The following is an 18,436-nucleotide window of genomic DNA, read 5'->3' on the forward strand; positions in this document are numbered from 1 at the left end:
GTACAGATTCCAAGGGGAGGGATCTGCCCCGGGCCACACAGCTGGTGGGGGCCACAGAGATCAGATGTAGGGCTCTCGAGAGGACAGAGGGCACCGGTGGGTGGTGAAAAGGGGATGTGATGAGATTCAGTGCGTCACACTGCCACAGTGGGGGAGCCCAGATGGGATGCTCAGGTGGATGTGGGAGTACTGCGACACACACACACACACACACACACACACACACACACACACACACACCACTAGGAATCCGGCTCTTCCCAGTTGTTCTTTCTTCTGACCCTGTTGGGAACCAGTCAGGGGAATGTTCCAGTCCCATTCCAGCAGGGAACCTTAGTCTCTGGGAGAAGAGACAAGCAGAGAGCATGGAACCATCCCAGGGAGAACTCGGAGGTAGTGGTGGGGGGTAATACAGCCCTGAATTTGGCCCAGCTCTGCCCCTTCCCAGCTCTTGGTACCTCAGTCACCTGTTAAATGGAATAGCAGTTACTACATCACCAGATGGTTGTGACTGTATAGAGAGCACCTGTAACACAGTAGGTACTTAATGTTACTTCCTTACATACCCCTCCTGCATTTCCATGGGGAAGAACCAAGGCTGGGGATGGTCATGACTCCAGGGAGTGGACTGCTCCATATGATATGTGTGTGTGTGTGTGTGTGTGTGTGTGTGTGTGTGTGTGTGTGTGTGTGTGTGTGTTGGGGCAAGTGGAGGGGACAGTGTGGTGGAAGGTGTCAGGAAGGCTAGACTCCTGTTCGGGGACACCTGAGGATAGGCTGGGTGGCCTTAGGGAAGTCAATAAACCTATTAGCCTCAGTTTCCCCATCTCCTGCAATGGGTAAAATGATATCCTACCAGGGTTTTTGCAAGAATGGAATATCCTCCATGTCAAGCTGCTAACACAGGACCTCGTGTGTTCAAATGAACTGTGATCGTAAAAACACAGTTTGGTTAAGGGTCCCAGGAGGGCTGGAATCTTTTGCTAGCCTGAGCTGCCCACTGGTGGCTGGAGAACACTACCTCCTTTACTGGTGCACATTTCAAATTCACTCAAATCAAGGAAGTGTACCCATTTTAAAGACAAAGCTGAAGCACAGGGAAGAAGAGGGTGACTTTCCTAAGGACATAGATCAATTTACTGAGCTCCTTGTAATGATAATCATCATCAGAGCCAACAGTAAGTAGCACTGTTGTGTCAAGCAGGGCCTCGGGCACTTTCGTAAATGAGAAACTGGTGTCAATGCTGGGCAGATGCTGCCGTGGGCCTAGACACAGGTGTGGCAAAGGTATGGTGAGGAGAGGATGTGGATTTCAGGTATTCCCTTTCCCCAGTTCCTCTGGGCACAACACTAGGGGGCAGACTGTCCACTCATCACTTCGCTCCCTGGAGTGGAGACAAGTGTTAGCCCAGCCCGGTTTTCTGGCTGAGGGAGCCAAAGACTCCAAGAGGCAGAGTGTCCCACCCAAGTCCACACAGCCAGTAGGCAATGGAGGCTGGATTCGACCTCAGATGGCCTGGCTCCTCCCACACTGACCCAGGACCTTCACAGTGCTCCCCACTCAGCCCAGGCCTGGTGCCAGCACTTCTACATGCCAAGCTCCACCCAGGATATCTTGTGAGTCTACCCAGACGTGCAAAAGTCTCAGGCCCAGCTCTGCCTTTTGGGGTCACAGGCAGCTTTCCGATCCATCGAGGTATCGGCCAAGCACCAACAGACTGCTAGGCCCCTCGCCCCTTTGTGCCGAGGAAACAAAGGCTCAGAGATGTTTAGCAGCTGCATCCCAAGACCCTGGAGAGTCAATGGCAGGGCAGTGAAGCACTTGAGGGCATTTCTCCGTGTCTCCGCAAGGGTGTGATCACCTCAGCCTAAGCCCAGCAGCTCGCCCTGTAGGGTCGCAGTCTCCTAAGCATCTCCACCGCCTGACCCTCGAATCCAGTGAGGAAGAAGGAGCCACATGACTTCCATTGTGCAGGTTTCCACCTGCAAAACTGAGGTGGGGGACCCAAAGCAGAGTCGGGTTGGGACTCTGACGGGGAGTCCCTGTGCTCCGTACAGACACCCACGCCGCCCCGTCCGGACTCGGAGGGACCTGGTCAGCCCAGTCTGCCGGGACCACGCCGCGGCCAGGCCAGCCATTCAGGTTCCAGTGGCCCGCGAGAGCACCCTCGCTGACAAAGGCCAAGGCCGCAGGGGCCGCCCCCGTGCGACCCTGAAGGGCCCGGGGGCGGGGAGAGGCGGGCCGGCGGACTGCGCCGAGGCGCGCCTATTGGCTGGAGCTGACGTCCATCCGGGCCCCGAGGCCCGACAATTGGCCGCGGGGGGCGGAGTTCGCGGAGCCCCAATGAATGGGGGAGCCGGAAGCAGGAAGTGAGTTTGCGATCCTAGCAGCTGCTGCAGGTGAGGCGCGGCGCCCGGGTTTTGGGGTCACGGTGCGTCATCCTCGGGGGACAGGGCGAGTCTGGACCGAACGCAAGATCATTCTTTTTCTGCCTTCCATCCAGTACCCCTTCCACATTCATTGTGGCCCCTATGCCAAGGAACCCTCCGGGCAGCAAAGAGTTAACCCGGGGCGGGGGCGGGGGGTGGGGTTAGTGCTATTGGGGCGGAGCATCCGGAGTGGTGGGGGAGGCTGGACACTCATTCCCGGTTAAGGGGGGGGGGGGGGGGTGTGGGCGGTGTGGAAAATGCCCTGGGTTGGGAGGTCCCGGGTCCCAACGGGGCTGTGAGAATTCGGTAAGTTTCGTGGCCTCTCTAAGCCTCAGTCTCTCTGTCTGGAAAATGAGTTTTCTTCCAGCTCCGAACTTATGCGGCTCTGTGGCTCCCCTGGCCGAGCACGGGGGAGAGGGTAGGAGGATGGAGGGCCAAGGAAAAGGCAGTTAGAAGGATGAGAATGAGACAGATTGCACACTGTCCTGGTGAGGTTGGCGTTATTATCACCCCCATTTTACAGAGGTGAAAACGGAGGCACGGAAAAGTGAAAACTGACTTGATTTTAGAAGTCTAGAGCTGAACCAAGTTTGGAACCTGGGTCTTCCGGCTGATAGCATGGAACTCTGTCCTTTTGAACACAGTGGTGGGTGGAATTGAAGAATTCTGAATTCACAATTCAGGAGAATTCTGAAGAGGAGGTGAGGAAGTCAGAGAAGGAGGAGGGGAGGCTGAGTGCCCCCTCCCCCACCCCCGCTGGGAGTCTAGAGATGCAGGTCTCTGCTTCTGATCTCTCCCTTGTGTTATTACTTGTGTTATTAGGCAAAGCTCCTAGCCTCTCTGGGCCTCAGTTTCCCCATCTGTAATACTGGTAGTCGAATTCATTCTTTAAGGTTTAGGGGCCCCAGGCCAAATGTGACCCACCAATGTATTTTGTAATATCCTTGGGTGAGTCACCTAACATCTGAGCCTCAGTTAACGTATCTGGTGAATGGGTTTGGGGGAGGATTAAATGAGACCATGAGAGTGCAGAGCTAGGTGTGTGGTAAATGATGGCTGTGATGATGGTGATGGTTCTCAGCAGGGCCCATGGCGGACGCCCAGTACATCCTGCCCAATGACATCGGTGTGTCTAGCCTGGACTGCCGTGAGGCCTTCCGCCTGCTGTCACCCACAGAGCGCCTGTATGCCCACCATCTGTCACGGGCCGCCTGGTACGGAGGCCTGGCTGTGCTGCTGCAGACCTCCCCTGAGGCCCCCTACATCTATGCCCTGCTCAGCCGCCTCTTCCGTGCCCAGGACCCAGACCAGCTGCGCCAGCATGCCCTGGCTGAGGGCCTTACCGAGGAGGAGTATCAGGTCAGTTCTTTTAGGTCATCCTGCATTTCCTGAGGGGCTTCTGGGTATGAGGGACCACAAGCAGGGGTACAAAGGTCTTTCTCTTTAGATTAGACCAAAGGTTGCATATACAGGAACCTCCTCTTCTAGAGTCTCAGTCTTACCTGTAAAACATGCATGAGGGTAGTCTGTACCTCCTAGGGCTGCAGTGACCTGACTCCAAGGTAAATAGTGGCTGCTGTGATTTAACAGGGGCTGTGAGTAAAAGCAACAGCTGTGGAGATTCAGAGGCAGTAGAGGAATGAGTCCAGGGTAGGAATCGGGAGGTCTGAGTTCTGGACCAGATCTTCCTCCACCATGTTGTGCGTCCCTGCCTGTCCTCTGGTTTTTGTTTGTTCGTGGGTCTGTTGGCCAAATATGTGAATACATTTGTAGTGCATTGTTGCAACGCAGAAGGACACAAAATACAAAGGTCACTCATTGGATGGTGCGGTGTGCAGCCTTTTAATTCCTCTGTCTGTGTATTGCATACCTACATGTGTACATGCACATGTGTATCAGTTCCTCATTTTGTCCTTTACATAAATGAGATCATGCCATGTGTGAGTACGATCTATTTCTAGAAGTCGCATTGCTGGGTCAAAGGCTCTGTACGTTTATAATTGATTGATGTTGTTAAATCATCTTCTACCAAGGTTTCACCCAGAATGTATGAGAATGTGGCCTGTTTTTCTATATGTAAAATAAAGGGATTGGATTGCTTCTCTCTGAGCTGAGGCCCAGGCTGTTTCTTCTACCTTGTTTTAACTTTTAGTAATCAGCATCCCATCTCTAGGCCTTGATTTAGTCACGAAAAGAGTTAACAGCGAGACAAGTGCTTGGAGATAGAAAATTGCTGCGAGTGCTACTGTTTCCAGTGGGATATTTTTGTTTGCAAAGAGCAGAAACCCACCTCAAATTGGCTTCGGTGAAAACGAAATTCATGACTTCCAGTTTCCAGTCCAGCATGTAAGGAACTTAAAAGTCACCGATCTGTCCTGACAAGTAAAAGGCAGGACAAACCAGAAAATCTACAGCTTTTCTTACGTCCTTAAAAGAAATGAGGCCACAGGGCTGCCGCTCCCAAATTGGAGAGACAGACAGGTGGGTACAGAGAATCACAACAGCAGAAATTCATGAGCAGAAGCCTTCCCCACAACCGGCACTAGGGTAGGAAAACCTAAACTGTAACTGAAAAATTGCTGGAGGCTCCAGTGTGGACAGCTCTGAGAGTTAAAAACTCCAGGGGAACCCAGTCACAGGAGAGGCCCCCACACATTTGGGAGTTTTACCTCCAGGATCTTGACTGGGGCCTCACAATGAGTTTCAGAGAAAAAGCCCCTTGTGCTTCTGACAGGGGTAAGGGAAAGGGAACTGCTTTTGAAAAATGCCAGAACGTTCTGTTCTTAACAGTTTGCTCTCAGGAGAAACTATTTCACCAGAACCTAACCTTCTAGGGTTTTATCAGAGCCTAACTGACCTGGGCAGAGGAAAATATCCCACTCCAGACAGTTCTAAGTCATCCTGTCCCACCTAAGGGTGGGTGGGGACACAGGACCGAGAAGCCCATGAGAGGAGTTCACAGTCCAGAGGTAAAGGCTCACTAACAGACTAATGAGACCTAATCATGGGACTGTAGAATACTTCTGGGACTCCCACACCTGGCTATCACATTAGGAAAGGCCTATTTACGGCAGTTCTTTTTATGCAGTACGTCATGTCTGGCTATCAAGAAAAAAATAACAGAACATAATAAAAAAAAGCAAAGAACGCAGTGTGGAGAGACAGAGAAAGCATCAGAACCAGATTCAGATATAGCAGGTATGGTGGACTGGTAAGGAATTGAAACAGCTATGATTAATAGCCCTATGATTAGGGCTAAGGGCCCTAATGGGTAAAGTAGACCACATGCAAAAACAGATGGGCAGTGGGGCGCCTGGGTGGCACAGTCGGTTAAGCGTCCGACTTCAGCCAGGTCACGATCTCGCGGTCCGTGAGTTCGAGCCCCGCGTCAGGCTCTGGGCTGATGGCTCGGAGCCTGGAGCCTGTTTCCGATTCTGTGTCTCCCTCTCTCTCTGCCCCTCCCCCGTTCATGCTCTGTCTCTCTCTCTGACCCAAAAATAAATAAAAAACGTTGAAAAAAAAAAATTAAAAAAAAAAACAGATGGGCAGAGAGATGGAAATCCTAAGAAAGAACCAAAAGTGCTAGAAGTTTAAAAACACAGAAATGAAGAATGTCTTCGCTGGCCTTATTAGTAGACTTGACACAGCTGAGGAAGGACTCGCTGAGCTTGAGTATATCCCAATAGAAACCTTCAAAACTGACAAGCAAAGAGAAAAAAAAAGACTGAAGAAAGCAGCACAGAGTATCTGAGAACCGTAGAGCAACTATAGGAACCGTATACGTAACGGGAATACCAGAAGAGGAAGAAAGAAACAGAAGAAATATCTGAAACAATTATGACCAAGAATTTCCTCACATTAATGCCAGATACTAAACCACAGATCCACAAAGCTCAGTGAACACTAAGCAGAATATTAAATGTCGTAAAAAAACTACACTTAGGCATATTTTCAAAGTACAGAAAATCAAAGAAAAAGTCCTGGAAGAAGCTGGAGGAAAAGTAGATCTTAGCTTTAGAGGAGCAAAGATAAGAATTGCATCCAGTTTCTCAGAAACCACACGTCCAAGAAGAAAGTGGATTGGATTATTTGAAGTGTGGAGAGAAAAAGCCACCAACCTAGGATTCTGTACCTTGTGAAATTATCCTTCAGTAATGAAAGAAGGGGCGCCTGGGTGTCTCAGTCGGTTGAATGTCCGACTCTTGATTTTGGCCCAGGGCATGATCTCGTAGTTCGTGAGATCGGGCCCCACGTCGGGTTCCGTGTGCCGACAGCACAGAACATGCTTGGGATTCTCTCTCTCCTTGTCTTTCTGCTCCTCCTCCTCTTGTGCCACTCTCTCTCTCTCTCTTTTTCTCAAAATAAATAAATAAACTTCAAAAAAAAAAGTGAAGGAAAAACAGACTTTCTCAAACACAAATTGAGGTAATGTATTGCCAGTAGACCTGCTTTGCAAGAGATGTTAAAAGTTCTTCAGGGAAAAGAAAAGAGATACAGGTCCAAAACTCAAATCTGCATTAAGAAAGCAAGTGCATGAAAGGAGTAAGTGAAGGTAAAATAAAACACTTAAAACTTTTTAAAAAATATTTATTTTAAATATTCTCTACACCCAACATAGGGCTTGAACTCACAGTTCCGAGATCAAGAGTTACATGCTCTTCTGACTGATAGCTGCCTCTATTTTTGTTGATTCTTAATTGATCTAAGAGATAGCCATTTGTTCAAAATAATGATAGCAACAGTGTATTCAATTATATGTGCTTATGTTTATCTTATTCTTATGCATATTTATACATACATATATTTCTGTATCCTTGTATGTAGGTACAATAAAGGGCAGCAAGGATACATGGGAAAGGAGACAGGAATTAAAATTATTTTGTTATCATAGGGTACTCACTATCCATGAAGCAGTATAGTGTTCTATGAAAGTGGACTTGGGTTAGTTAGAAATGTATATTGCAAAATCTCGGGCAGTCACTAAAAAGTGAAAAGGTATAACTAATGAGCTAAGAAAAGAGAGAAAATAGACTCATGTGAAAAGTCTCAGTTACTACTAAAAAGGCAGAAAAATAATGGAAGACAAAAATAGGAATAAACAAGGACAACATATCGAAAACAGTAACAAATACGGTAGATATTAGTTCGACCGTATCAATAATCACTTCGCATGCCAATGGTCTAATTGTGCCAATTAAAAGACAGAGATTGTCAGAATGGATCAAAAAACAAGGCCCAAATATATGTTGTCTACAAGAACACACTTAAATCTAAAGATACATATAAATTAAAAGTAAATGGATGGAGAAAGACATACCATACCAACATTAATCAAAAGAAAGTGGTAGTAGCAATATTAATGTTGTGAACTTCAGAGTCTGAAGAGTTACCAGGGATAAAGAGGGCATTGCATAATGATAAAAGAGTCATTTCTACAAGACGACAATGGTCTTTAATATGTATGTGTCTAACAGAGCATCAAAATACTTGAGACAAAAACTGATAGAACTGCAAGGAGAATTAGATGAATCCAGTACTATAGTTGGAGACTTTAATACTCTTACATCAGAAATAGACAGATCTAGGGGCACCTGGGTGCCCTCTCAGTCAGCTGAGAGTCCAATTCTTGCTTTTGACTCAAGTCTTGATCCCAGGGTTGTGAGATCGAGCCCTGTGTCAGGCTCCACACTCAGTGTGGAGAGGTTCTCTCTCTCCTGCTCCTCTTCCCGGCTTGTGTGCTCTCTCAAATAAAATTTTTAAAACTTTATTAAAAATAAATAGGTGCCTCCTGGATGGCTTAGTCGGTTAAGTGTCTGACTTTAGAGCAGAAATCAATAAAATTGAAAACAGGAAATTAGTAGAGAAAATTAATGAAACCACAAGGTAGTTCTTTGAAAAGATCAGCAAAACATATTTTAGTCTATTTGGACTGCTATAACAAAATACCACTGAGTGGCTTATAAACAAGTTTATTTCTCAGAGTTCTGGAGGCTGAATGTCCAAATTCAGGGCACCAGCACAGTCAAGTTCTGGTGAAAACCCTCTTCAAGTTTGCACAATACTGACTTCCCACTGTGTCCTATCATGGAATGGGTGAACTAGCTTTCTGGTGTCTCTTATAAGGGCACTAATCCCAATGGTGAGGGCTCTTGCCTTCATGACCTAACTGCCTCCCAAAGGCCCCATATTCTAATCCCATCACTTTGGGGGTTAGAGTTCAACGTATGAATTGGATGGGAGACACCAACATTCAGACCATAATGAGTAAAAAGTCTCTAGCCAGTCTAAGGGAAAAAGAGAGAAGTCATAAACTATTAATATCAGAAATGAAAGATGGGACATCACTATAGATCCCGTGGACATTAGAGAAATTCAATCAATAATTAATAACCTTTCCAAACAGAAAATACCAGGTTGACATGGGTTCACTGGTGAATTATACCAAACATTTAGGGATAACATTATACCAGTTCCCTATAATCTCTTTCAAAAGAGAGAGAGACAGGGAATCCTTCCTAATTAATTCTATGAAGCCAACATTATCCTAATACCCAAACCAGACAAAGACATTAAAAGAAAACTACAGACCAATATCTCTCATTTACATAGATGCAAAAATCCTCAACAAAATATTAGCAAATCAAATCCAACAATGTATAAAAAATTATATACCATGACCAAGTAGGATTTATCCTGGGAGTGCAAATCTGGCTCAGTATTTGAAAGTAAATAATGCATCACATCAACAAGCTGAAGAAGAAAACCACACAATCGTATCAATAGATGCAGAAAAAACATTTGACAAAATCTGGCACGATTCATCATAAAAACTAAGTAAACTAGGAATAGAGAAGAGCCTCCTCATCTTGATAAAGTTAAAGCCTATCTACAAAAACCCTACAGCTAACATCGTATTTAAGGGTGAAAAACTCGAGTTTTCTCACTAAGATCAGGAACAAGGCATGGAAGTCCCCTCACCACTGCTTTTCAACATTGTTCCAGAAGTCCTAGCTAATGCAATAAGGCAAGAACAGGAAATAAAAAGTATGCAGATTGAGACGGAAGACACAAAACTGTCTTTGTTCACAGAAAACATGATCATCTACATAATCCAAAATAATTGACAAAAAAACCCTCCTAGAACTCATAAGCAATTAAAGCAAGGTTGCAGGATATAAAGTTAATATACAAAAGTCTATTGCTTTCAATACAGCAGCAATGAACAAAATTTGACCTTAAAAACATAATACTATTTACAGTAGCACACAAGAAAGTGAAATACATAAGTTAAAAATACAACAATGTACAAGGCCTATAGGTGGAAAACTACAAACCCGATGAAAGATATCAAAGAACTAAATAAATGGAGAGATATTCCATGTTCATGAACAGGAAGATTCATTGTCAAGACACCAGTTGATGCACCTGGGTGGCTCAGTCAGTTAAGCGTCCAACTCTTGATTTCAGCTCAGGTCGTGATCTCATGGTTCGTGAGATCAAGCCCTGAGTCAGGCTCTGCACTGAGAGAGCAGAGCCTGCTTGGGATTTTCTCTCTCCCTCTTTCTCTGCCCCTCCCCAACTCATGTGCTCCCTCTGTCTCTTTCCCAAAATAAATAAACATAAAAATAAAAAGATGTCAGTTCTTCCCGACTTTATAGATTCAGTGCAACCCAAATAAAAATCCCAGCAAGTTATTTTATTTTCAACACAATACTGAGGAAAGAGGGTAAAGACCCAGAATAGCCAACACAGTAGTGAAAAAGAACAAAGTTAGAGGACCAGTACCACTCAACTTCAAGACTTACTATAAAGCTACAGTAATCAAGACAGTGTGGTGTTGGCAAAAGGACAACTAGATCAACAGAATAGAATAAAGAGCCAAGAAATGGACCCCGATAATTATAGTCAACTGATCTTTGACAAAGGAGCAAAGGCAACACAATGGGGTAAAAATAGTCTGAAATTTTCAGCAAATAGTTCTGAAACATCTACATGCAAAATAAAAGGGGGGCACCTGGGTGGCTCAGTCGGTTAAGCCACCAACTCTTGGTTTCAGCCCGGATCATGATCTCATGGTTTGTGGGTTTTAGCCCCATGTCAGGCTCTGTGCTGATGGCACAGAACCTGCTTGGTATTCTCTGTCCCTCTCTCTGTGCCCCTCCCCTGTGTGCATGTATGCACAAGCGCTTTCTCTCTCTCTCAAAATAAATAAGCCTTAAAAAAAAAATATATAGACGAAAAGAAAAAGAATGTAGACGAGATGTGGACCTTACATCTTTAACAAAAGTTAATGCAAAGTGGGTCACAAACTTAAATGCAAAACTAAAAAACTCCCAGAAGAGAACAGAAAATCTAGATGACCTTGGGTAGGGAAATGACTTTTTAGGTACCATGTCAAGTATTACCTGTAAAGAAATAATTGATAAGTGGAGCTTCAATATAATTAAAAATTTCTGCTTTGTCAAAGACACTGTCAAGAAAATGAAAAGTCACGCCACAGACTGGGAAAAAACAGTTGCAAGAGATATAGGACTGAGATATAGGATATAGGATAAAGGACCGTTAGCCAGAATATATAAAGAACTCTTAAAACTCAACAATAAGAGGGGCGCCTGGGTATCTCAGTCAATTAAGCACCGAGCTTCGGCTCAGGTTATGGTCTCAGGGTTCATGGATTCAAGCCCCATGTCGGGCTCTGTGCTGACAGCATAGAGCCTGCTTGGGATTCTCCCTCTCCCTCTCCCTCTGCCCCTCCTCTACTTGCTCTCTAAATAAATAAATAAACAAACAAACAAACTTAAAAAAGCCAATCTGAAAAGCCTACATGCATTTGATTTCAACAATATGATATTCTGGACACGGAGAGAGTAAAAATCAGTGGTTGCCAGGCAGTGAGGGGAGGGATATTTAGGGCACTGAAACTATTCTATAGTACAGAGTAATCTACATAATGGTAGATATATGTCAAATATTTGTCTAAACCCATAGAGTGCACAAGGCCAAGAGTGAATCCTAATGTAGACTGGTCTTTGCGTGATGATGTGTCCATGTAGGTTCACCAGTTGTAACAAATATACCACTCTAGTGGAAGACGTTGATAACAGGGAAGGCTGTTCATGTGTGGGGGCAGAGGGTACATAGGGAATCTGTATACTTTCTGCTCAGTTTTGCCGTGAACCTAAAATGCTCTAAAAAATAAGATATTTTAAAAAAGAGATAGTGTATTCACTGCAGCAGCACGTATACTAAAATTGGGACGATGCAGAGAAGATTAGCATGGCCCCTGCACAAGGATGACACACAAATTCATGACGCATTCCAATTTTTTAAAATTAAGTAAATAAATAATAAAAAAAAAAAGAGAGTTATTGGTTCACGCAACTGAAAAGTCCGGGGCTAGGGCAGGCTTCAGGCATGGCTACATTCAGGGGCCCAGTGATGCCATTGTGATGCAGTCTTCATCTCTCAGCTTTGCTTTCTTTCCTCCAGTAGTGGAGCTCCAGGGACTCCAGACTTGATCCCTAGTATAAAAACAGAGGCTCTTTACCACTTGAAAATTGGCCGGGTAGGGCTTTTACACTCTAGCCTGAGCCTATGCCTACCCCCAGAGTTAGGGAAGGGAGAGTTCCTCCCTTCTCAAGAGGAAGACTGAGGTCTTGTTGCCAGAGGAAGGGAGACCTAAGTTTTGGGCCTGTGAAAGCCATAGGGCAGATGATCAAGGCCTCTCCAGCTGTAACATTCGATGTTTCCAATGACCGCTTTCTGGCAGGTTGGAGGCAGAGGACAGGCTTTCTGCAGAGGGAGGCAGTGTGTTTTTGTTTGTTTGTTTGTTTTTTCAACGTTTTTTTTTTTTTTTTTTTTTTTTTTTTTTTTTTTATTTTTGGGACAGAGAGAGACAGAGCATGAACGGGGGAGGGGCAGAGAGAGAGGGAGACACAAAATCGGAAACAGGCTCCAGGCTCCGAGCCATCAGCCCAGAGCCTGACGCGGGGCTCGAACTCACGGACCGCGAGATCGTGACCTGGCTGAAGTCGGACGCTTAACCGACTGCGCCACCCAGGCGCCCCTTTTTTAAAATTTTTTTTTTCAACGTTTTTTTTTTTTTTGTTTGTTTGTTTTTTTATTAATTTTTTCGTTTATATTAGAGAGAGACAGACAGAGCGTTAGTGGGAAAGGACAGAGAGAGAGGTAGACACAGAATCTGAAGCAGGCTCCAGGCTCTGAGCTGTCAGCACAGAGCCTGATGTGGGGCTCAAACCCACGAATCATGAGATCATGACCTGAGCTGAAGTCAGACGCTCAACTGACTGAGCCACCCAGGCTTCCTGGAAGGAGCCAGTGTTTAAACTGGGCTTTTGAGGTCAGGTGAGATGGCTGCAGGTAGCTGAGAAGGTGCTGGGCAGAGTGGGAACAAAGGTGGATGTGTTTGGGGGCTGCCGAAAAGACTGGTTTGGCTGGACAATGGGTGTGTGAAAATTGGTCTGTGAAAGTATTTTGCGGCCAGACTGGGTCCTGCTGGGATCTGGATCCTGCCCCCAGATTTCCCAGCCTCACCTATACTTGTTCCTCGGGGTGTTGACATCTCAGGAGGGAACCTCCCTGGGGTGGGGGAGGCTGTGTTTCCAGGTCTCTGATACCCACCTTCCCCTAGGCGTTCCTGGTCTATGCTGCAGGTATCTACTCCAACATGGGCAACTACAAGTCCTTTGGCGACACCAAGTTTGTTCCCAACCTGCCCAAGGTGAGTTGAGGGAAGGCTGGGGAAGGTGAGGAATTGGGGGCCAGTGGGATGGTAGGGGGAGCCTAAGCGGAGCCTTGACCATGTCCCTGCCATGCTGCATGACTCTGGGTAAGCCAGCCAGCCTTGCTGGGCATTGTAGCCTCCTCACATATAAGGGGAAAGCAGTGTTTCTTCCTGACCGTGCTGACCTGAGCGTCACACGGGGGAAGGATGTGGAAATGTTCTGTGAACTGTGAAGTGCTTGTAAAATTCGGGCCTGGTCATCGCTGGGGATGGTGGAGAGGCCTGGGCACGGGCGTCCCTCACTGGCACTGTGGAGACCAAGCACATCCGGCAGATGCAGTTCTTACACCAGGGCTCTGAGCTCTAACTGCATACATAAATCGCGTGGCCGTCTTGTCGAAACGCAGCTTCTGGCTGAACAGGTCTGCAGCGGGGCCTGAGCATCCACATTTCTCCAGCAACACCAACACTGCTGGTCCATCGACCGCACTTTGAGCCGGAAGGTCTTAGGCTGTGGGAGAAGGGCTGCGGGGTGGGTGTGGAGGGTCCAGAAGACAGCCTTGGGTGGTGTGGCCGAGCCAATGGCCTCTCCTCTCCTGCAGGAGAAGCTGGAACATGTGATCCTGGGAAGTAAGGCTGCTCAGCAGAACCCGGCAGAAGTCAGGAGCCTCTGGCAGACCTGCGGGGAGCTCATGTTCTCTCTGGAGCCGCGGCTTCGACACCTCGGGCTGGGGAAGGAGGTGAGGCCCCCCAACCATACAGGAGAGAGGAATGCTTTGAAGCTACCTGGCATGGAGGGAAGGGTACCTGATAGGCAGTGGGCTTTGCCTCACAGTCTTAAGGCCGAGCTGCTCACACGACTGTGGGCTTCAGTTTGGTCATTTGTAAACTAGGAAGCAAGCTGGATGGAATGCTTTCTTTCCTTTTTTTAATACTTAAAAAAATTTTTTTAAATGCTTATTGTGTATTTTTGAGAGAGAGACAGAGCATGAGCAGGGGAGGTATGGAGAGAGAGGGAGACACAGAATCTGAAGCAGGCTCCAGGCTCTGAGCTGTCAGCACAGAGCCCGACACAGGGATCGAACTCACAAGCTGTGAGATCATGACCTGACCCGAAGTCGGCTGCTTAACCAACTGAGCCACCCAGGCGCCCCTGGATGGAGAGCTTTCTGAAAGCCCTTCCAGTTCTGAAGTCTGGGGTGGTGTGTGCAGAAGGGAAGGAGAGGAGCCAAGAGTGAGAGGGAGCTGAGGAAGGGAAGAAGGGACAGGAGGGAGCCTAGGCTTCCCGCCCCTGGAGGCCACGCAGCAGCTGCGTGGTGTGAGGGATGCGACAAGCCTGTGCGAGGGGCCAGCCTGTGAAAGACTAGAGCGGAGCTGCAGGAAAGCTAGAGACGGACCTCTCTTTGTTATTTGTGTTACAGTTTTTCCCCCAGGAAAGAGATGGAGGGGGCGGGGTGGAGGCTGCTGGGAGGAGGTACAGGAAACCTGGGGCTGTGGGGGGAAGTGTGCCGGGAAGGGAGTCTCCCCACCTCAGCAATTCCTCCTTCCCGTCCATCCCCTTCCTCGACAGGGAATCACCACCTATTTCTCCGGGGATTGCACCATGGAAGATGCCAAACTGGCCCAAGACTTTCTGGACTCACAGGTTTGAGGACTGGGGACTCAGGACAGTGGTTTGACGGGACCCCCTCATCGCCAGCACCCACTCTGGGTCTCAGCTTGGGCCCAGAGACACTGGCATCTTGGGTGTTTGAGGCGGACAAGACTTGGGAATCCTTGTCCAAGAGTCGGCCTGGCCCCAGTGAAGACGACATTCCCACGCGTGGCTGTGACAGAGCTGCCCCCGCCCGCCCCAGACTGAAGGCCTTAATGACAGCCTCAGGGCAGGACGACACAGAGCATCAGAGCCGCTTCCCGTTGGGCCCTGGCTTCCACATGAAGCCAACATGAACCTCCCAGAAGCTGTGTGACCAGTTTCACGTCTGCTGCCTCGCAGAGCCCTGGGTTAGCTGAGGGCATGCAGTGCTGGGCACAGTCGGGTCAGCACTTAGTAAACGTTAGTGCTCAGCGTGTAGAGCAGAACTGGAGAGCCTGGCCCGCCTGCCCACCTGCTCCCCCCACCCCCGTCCAGCTGCCTTGGGCAGCTTCCCCCAGCGGCCCCGGCCGGCTTTGCTTCTGTATCTTCTCTCCCTGGTGTGACCCTTTCCCTACTCCCACCTTGCAGCCCCCTCTGGACTTTACCCTTCCCCAGACCCATGCCCTGGTCTTTTCCAGAACCTCAGTGCCTACAACACGCGGCTCTTCAAGGATGTCGACCAGGATGGGAAGCCCCGCTATGAGGTGCGGCTGGCTTCTGTGCTTGGCACGGGTGAGCTGCTTCACACACCCCTTCTACTCCTGCCTCAGTGCTCCTGGACCAGGGCAGAGGGGGCTGGACTGAGGACAGGGGCTGGTGGGTTACGTGGGAGCTGCAGGGAAGAACGGTCATAATAGTCACGGCGCATGTTGACTGCAGACTCACCGGGTGCCGTGCTCTGTGTACAGGGGTACCTGTGAGGGAATGCTTGCCCCAGTGCTGGCTGTGACAGTAAAGAAATGGGGGGAAACATGACGACAGGGAAAGGGGTTCCGTTCCACTTGGCAGATGTTACTGCTGCAAGCCTCTAACGGGAGCCGTGTTGGGCGTGATCCCCATCACAAAAAATAACAACCCACGTAAATAATGGGAAGAGAGGCTGGGCCATATGCCCCTTGACAGCCTAGAAGAGAAATCCAGACTATACATCAGTGAAGACCATATATGTCTTGGAGGCTGGGGGGGAATCTAGAAAGTTTGAGATGGCTAACGTACTAAAGTCTGCTTCCTAACTATCAGGTACCCTCAGGGTAAAGCCCAAATCCAACCCTAAGGGCTGTATCATTCAAAACTCTTTTTTTTTTTTTAATGTTTGTTTATTTTGAGAGAGAGAGAGAGAGAGAGAATCCCAAGCACGTTCCACACTGTCAGTGCAGAGTCCTACGTGGGGACTTGGTTTGAACTCACAAACCAAGAGATCATGACCTGAGCTGAAACCACGAGTCGGACACTTAACCAACTGAGCCACCCAGGCACCCCTGTCATTCAGAACTCTTTGCAAATGAAGAATCTATTTCAAATTTGCCTGAACCAGAACCCAAGTACTTAACAGGCTTGGGTAATTAAGAAGCCTGGAGTAGGATGGCTTCAAGCACAGCTGGATCCAGCTGCTCAGACAGTATCCTGAGAAATTTCTCTCTCCGTGTCTTGGCTCAGCTCTCTGACTTCATCCATGGCATGTTCCTCCCACACGGGGCCTGATAGCGGACCAGCCTGGCCAGTCCAGCAGAAAGAGAGCCCTCTTCTCCCAGAAGTTTCTTCATAAGGTCTGGGAGTGGCTCCAGTTTCCCTATCCTGCATACCATATTTATCTGTGAACCAATCCCTGTGGTCAGGGACGGGTATCTCATTGTCTAGACCCTGATCCCAAGCCTACCTCAGAGCCAGGTGATGAGGTCAGCCCCTCCCACTCACCTGAACCGGAGGTGGTCCTGGTGGAGGATTCTCAGAGGAAAGTTGGGGTCTGTTCCCAGGTGAGAAGGAAATGTATTCAGTATGGACAGAAATATCCAGGCCCCTGTGAGGGCCTTTGCAACCCGGCCCTCCCTTTTCCACTCACTTGCCTCCTCCCAGCCCCCAGCCTCATATTCCTGCAAGCCTCCCACTTAGACTCTGTGCCCCAGCCACACTCAGCAGCTTCCAGTCCTCTGAAAACCCCTTGTTCTCATGTACGCTGTCCAGGACTTGGCACAATCGGATCCCTTTCCCACCTCAAATGCTTCCCTCCCTTCGCTCATGTGATGAATACCTACTCATCCTTAAGACTGCGCTTGAGCATCACCTCCAGGACCTTTCCCTGCCTTTCGATGACTTTCCTTCTCTTTTCCCACCAGCAACACCCAGTAATTCCCCAGGTTTCTTGCAGTTGCTGTTGACTACAGGCTCCTCAAGGGGAGGAATTGTAGGTTTCGTTCACCAGCGTCTCCCCACTGGCCAGCACGTGGCAGAGACTCAGATATTGGTTGTGTGAAGAGGTGAAGATGCCTGGAGACCCACGCTGCTGGTGGAGGGAACAGCGTGAGCCCCAGAGCACGGTGGAAGGGGAGTTTAAGGATTGGCGAGTAGTTTGATTTGACTAAGGAGAGGGATATTGGGTTCGGGGGAGGAGAAGCTGGACCTGTACTTACGTATACTCTACTGCGTACAGGACGGTGCCTGAGAACACCGCTCAGAGCCAGGCTGCCTGGGTGTACCTGTTGTGTTATCTATTGCTCTGTACAGATGCCCCCCAAATTTAGTGATGGAAACCCACCTTTTCATGCTCACAGAGTCTCTGGGTCGGTAATTTGGCTGCGGCACGGTAGGAACAGCTGGTCCCTGGTGACGATGTCCGAGGCCTCAGCTGCGAAAACTCAAGAGGCTGGGGGGTCATCAATAGCCAGGGGTTTGGAATCACCCGCAGGCTGTCACTCACACATCTGGTGGAAGATGCTAGCTGCCGGCCGGGACCTCAGCAGGGGCCAAAGCACCCCACGTGGTTTCTTTGCGTCATTCATGGTGGCTAGCGTTCCCAGAGAGCCGGGCAGGAGCTGCGTCACCATCTATGACCTGGTCTCAGCATCACTTTTGCTATAGTCGCAAGTCTGCCCAGCGTCAAGAGGAGGGAAAAGAGCCCCCGCATCCTAATGGGGGATGTCACATTTGGGACATGGGAAATGTCACATTGGGTCATGGGAAACACCATGGTTATCTTTTTTTCTTAAACATAATCTAGAAGTACATCGTACTGCTCAGGAACAACAAGCAAAACACAACAAATCACAAATTCGGTGGCATAAAACAACACACATTTATTTGGCCACTGTTTGGAGGTCCAAAGTCAAAAACAAGTTCCAGAAGGAACTGGAGCCTCCAGGGGAAATACTCTTTCAGCTTCACCTTCTAGAGGCTGCCTGCTCTCGTTGGCTCACGTCCCCTTCCTCCCCTCTCTCCAACCTCCTTCTCTCATCACGTCTCCTACTTCCTGTTCACCCTCTTGTCTCCTTGTAAGACCCGCTGTGATTACATTTAGGGGATAGCTGTCTTTTTAAATACAGTTTGCCACCCTAGGTTTGAATCCTGCTCTGCCATTTGCTGCCCGTGTGACCTTCGGAAACTTACTTTACCTCTTGGTGCCTTTGTTTCCC

The 18,436-nt window shown here is 48.3% G+C and overlaps 1 protein-coding gene and 1 non-coding gene across 10 annotated transcripts in view; both read left to right on the forward strand.

Annotated features, from left to right (window-relative positions):
- The first annotated feature begins 2,332 nt into the window (after nucleotides 1-2,332).
- The window catches only part of DPP3 (dipeptidyl peptidase 3), a 35,312-nt gene continuing 19,208 nt past the window's right edge, over nucleotides 2,333-18,436 (forward strand). Inside the window, exons 1-7 of one of the 9 annotated variants that reach the window (XM_042905592.1) lie at nucleotides 2,370-2,400; nucleotides 2,954-3,131; nucleotides 3,515-3,789; nucleotides 13,082-13,171; nucleotides 13,777-13,914; nucleotides 14,745-14,819; nucleotides 15,449-15,542. In XM_042905592.1, coding sequence (XP_042761526.1) covers nucleotides 3,520-3,789; nucleotides 13,082-13,171; nucleotides 13,777-13,914; nucleotides 14,745-14,819; nucleotides 15,449-15,542 — 667 coding nt within the window. In that variant the 5' untranslated portion in view covers nucleotides 2,370-2,400; nucleotides 2,954-3,131; nucleotides 3,515-3,519. Of the gene's footprint in view, nucleotides 2,401-2,661; nucleotides 2,737-2,953; nucleotides 3,207-3,511; nucleotides 3,790-13,081; nucleotides 13,172-13,776; nucleotides 13,915-14,744; nucleotides 14,820-15,448; nucleotides 15,543-18,436 lie in introns of those variants that run through there. The other 8 variants (XM_042905591.1, XM_042905590.1, XM_042905589.1 and 5 more) reach the window with 8 other exon arrangements.
- On the forward strand, nucleotides 11,652-11,758 carry LOC122201598. The gene has a single exon (XR_006194278.1). It is a non-coding gene; the product is annotated as a U6 spliceosomal RNA (small nuclear RNA).

Source organism: Panthera leo, chromosome D1, assembly GCF_018350215.1.
Source record: "Panthera leo isolate Ple1 chromosome D1, P.leo_Ple1_pat1.1, whole genome shotgun sequence".
Lineage (NCBI taxonomy): Eukaryota > Metazoa > Chordata > Mammalia > Carnivora > Felidae > Panthera > Panthera leo.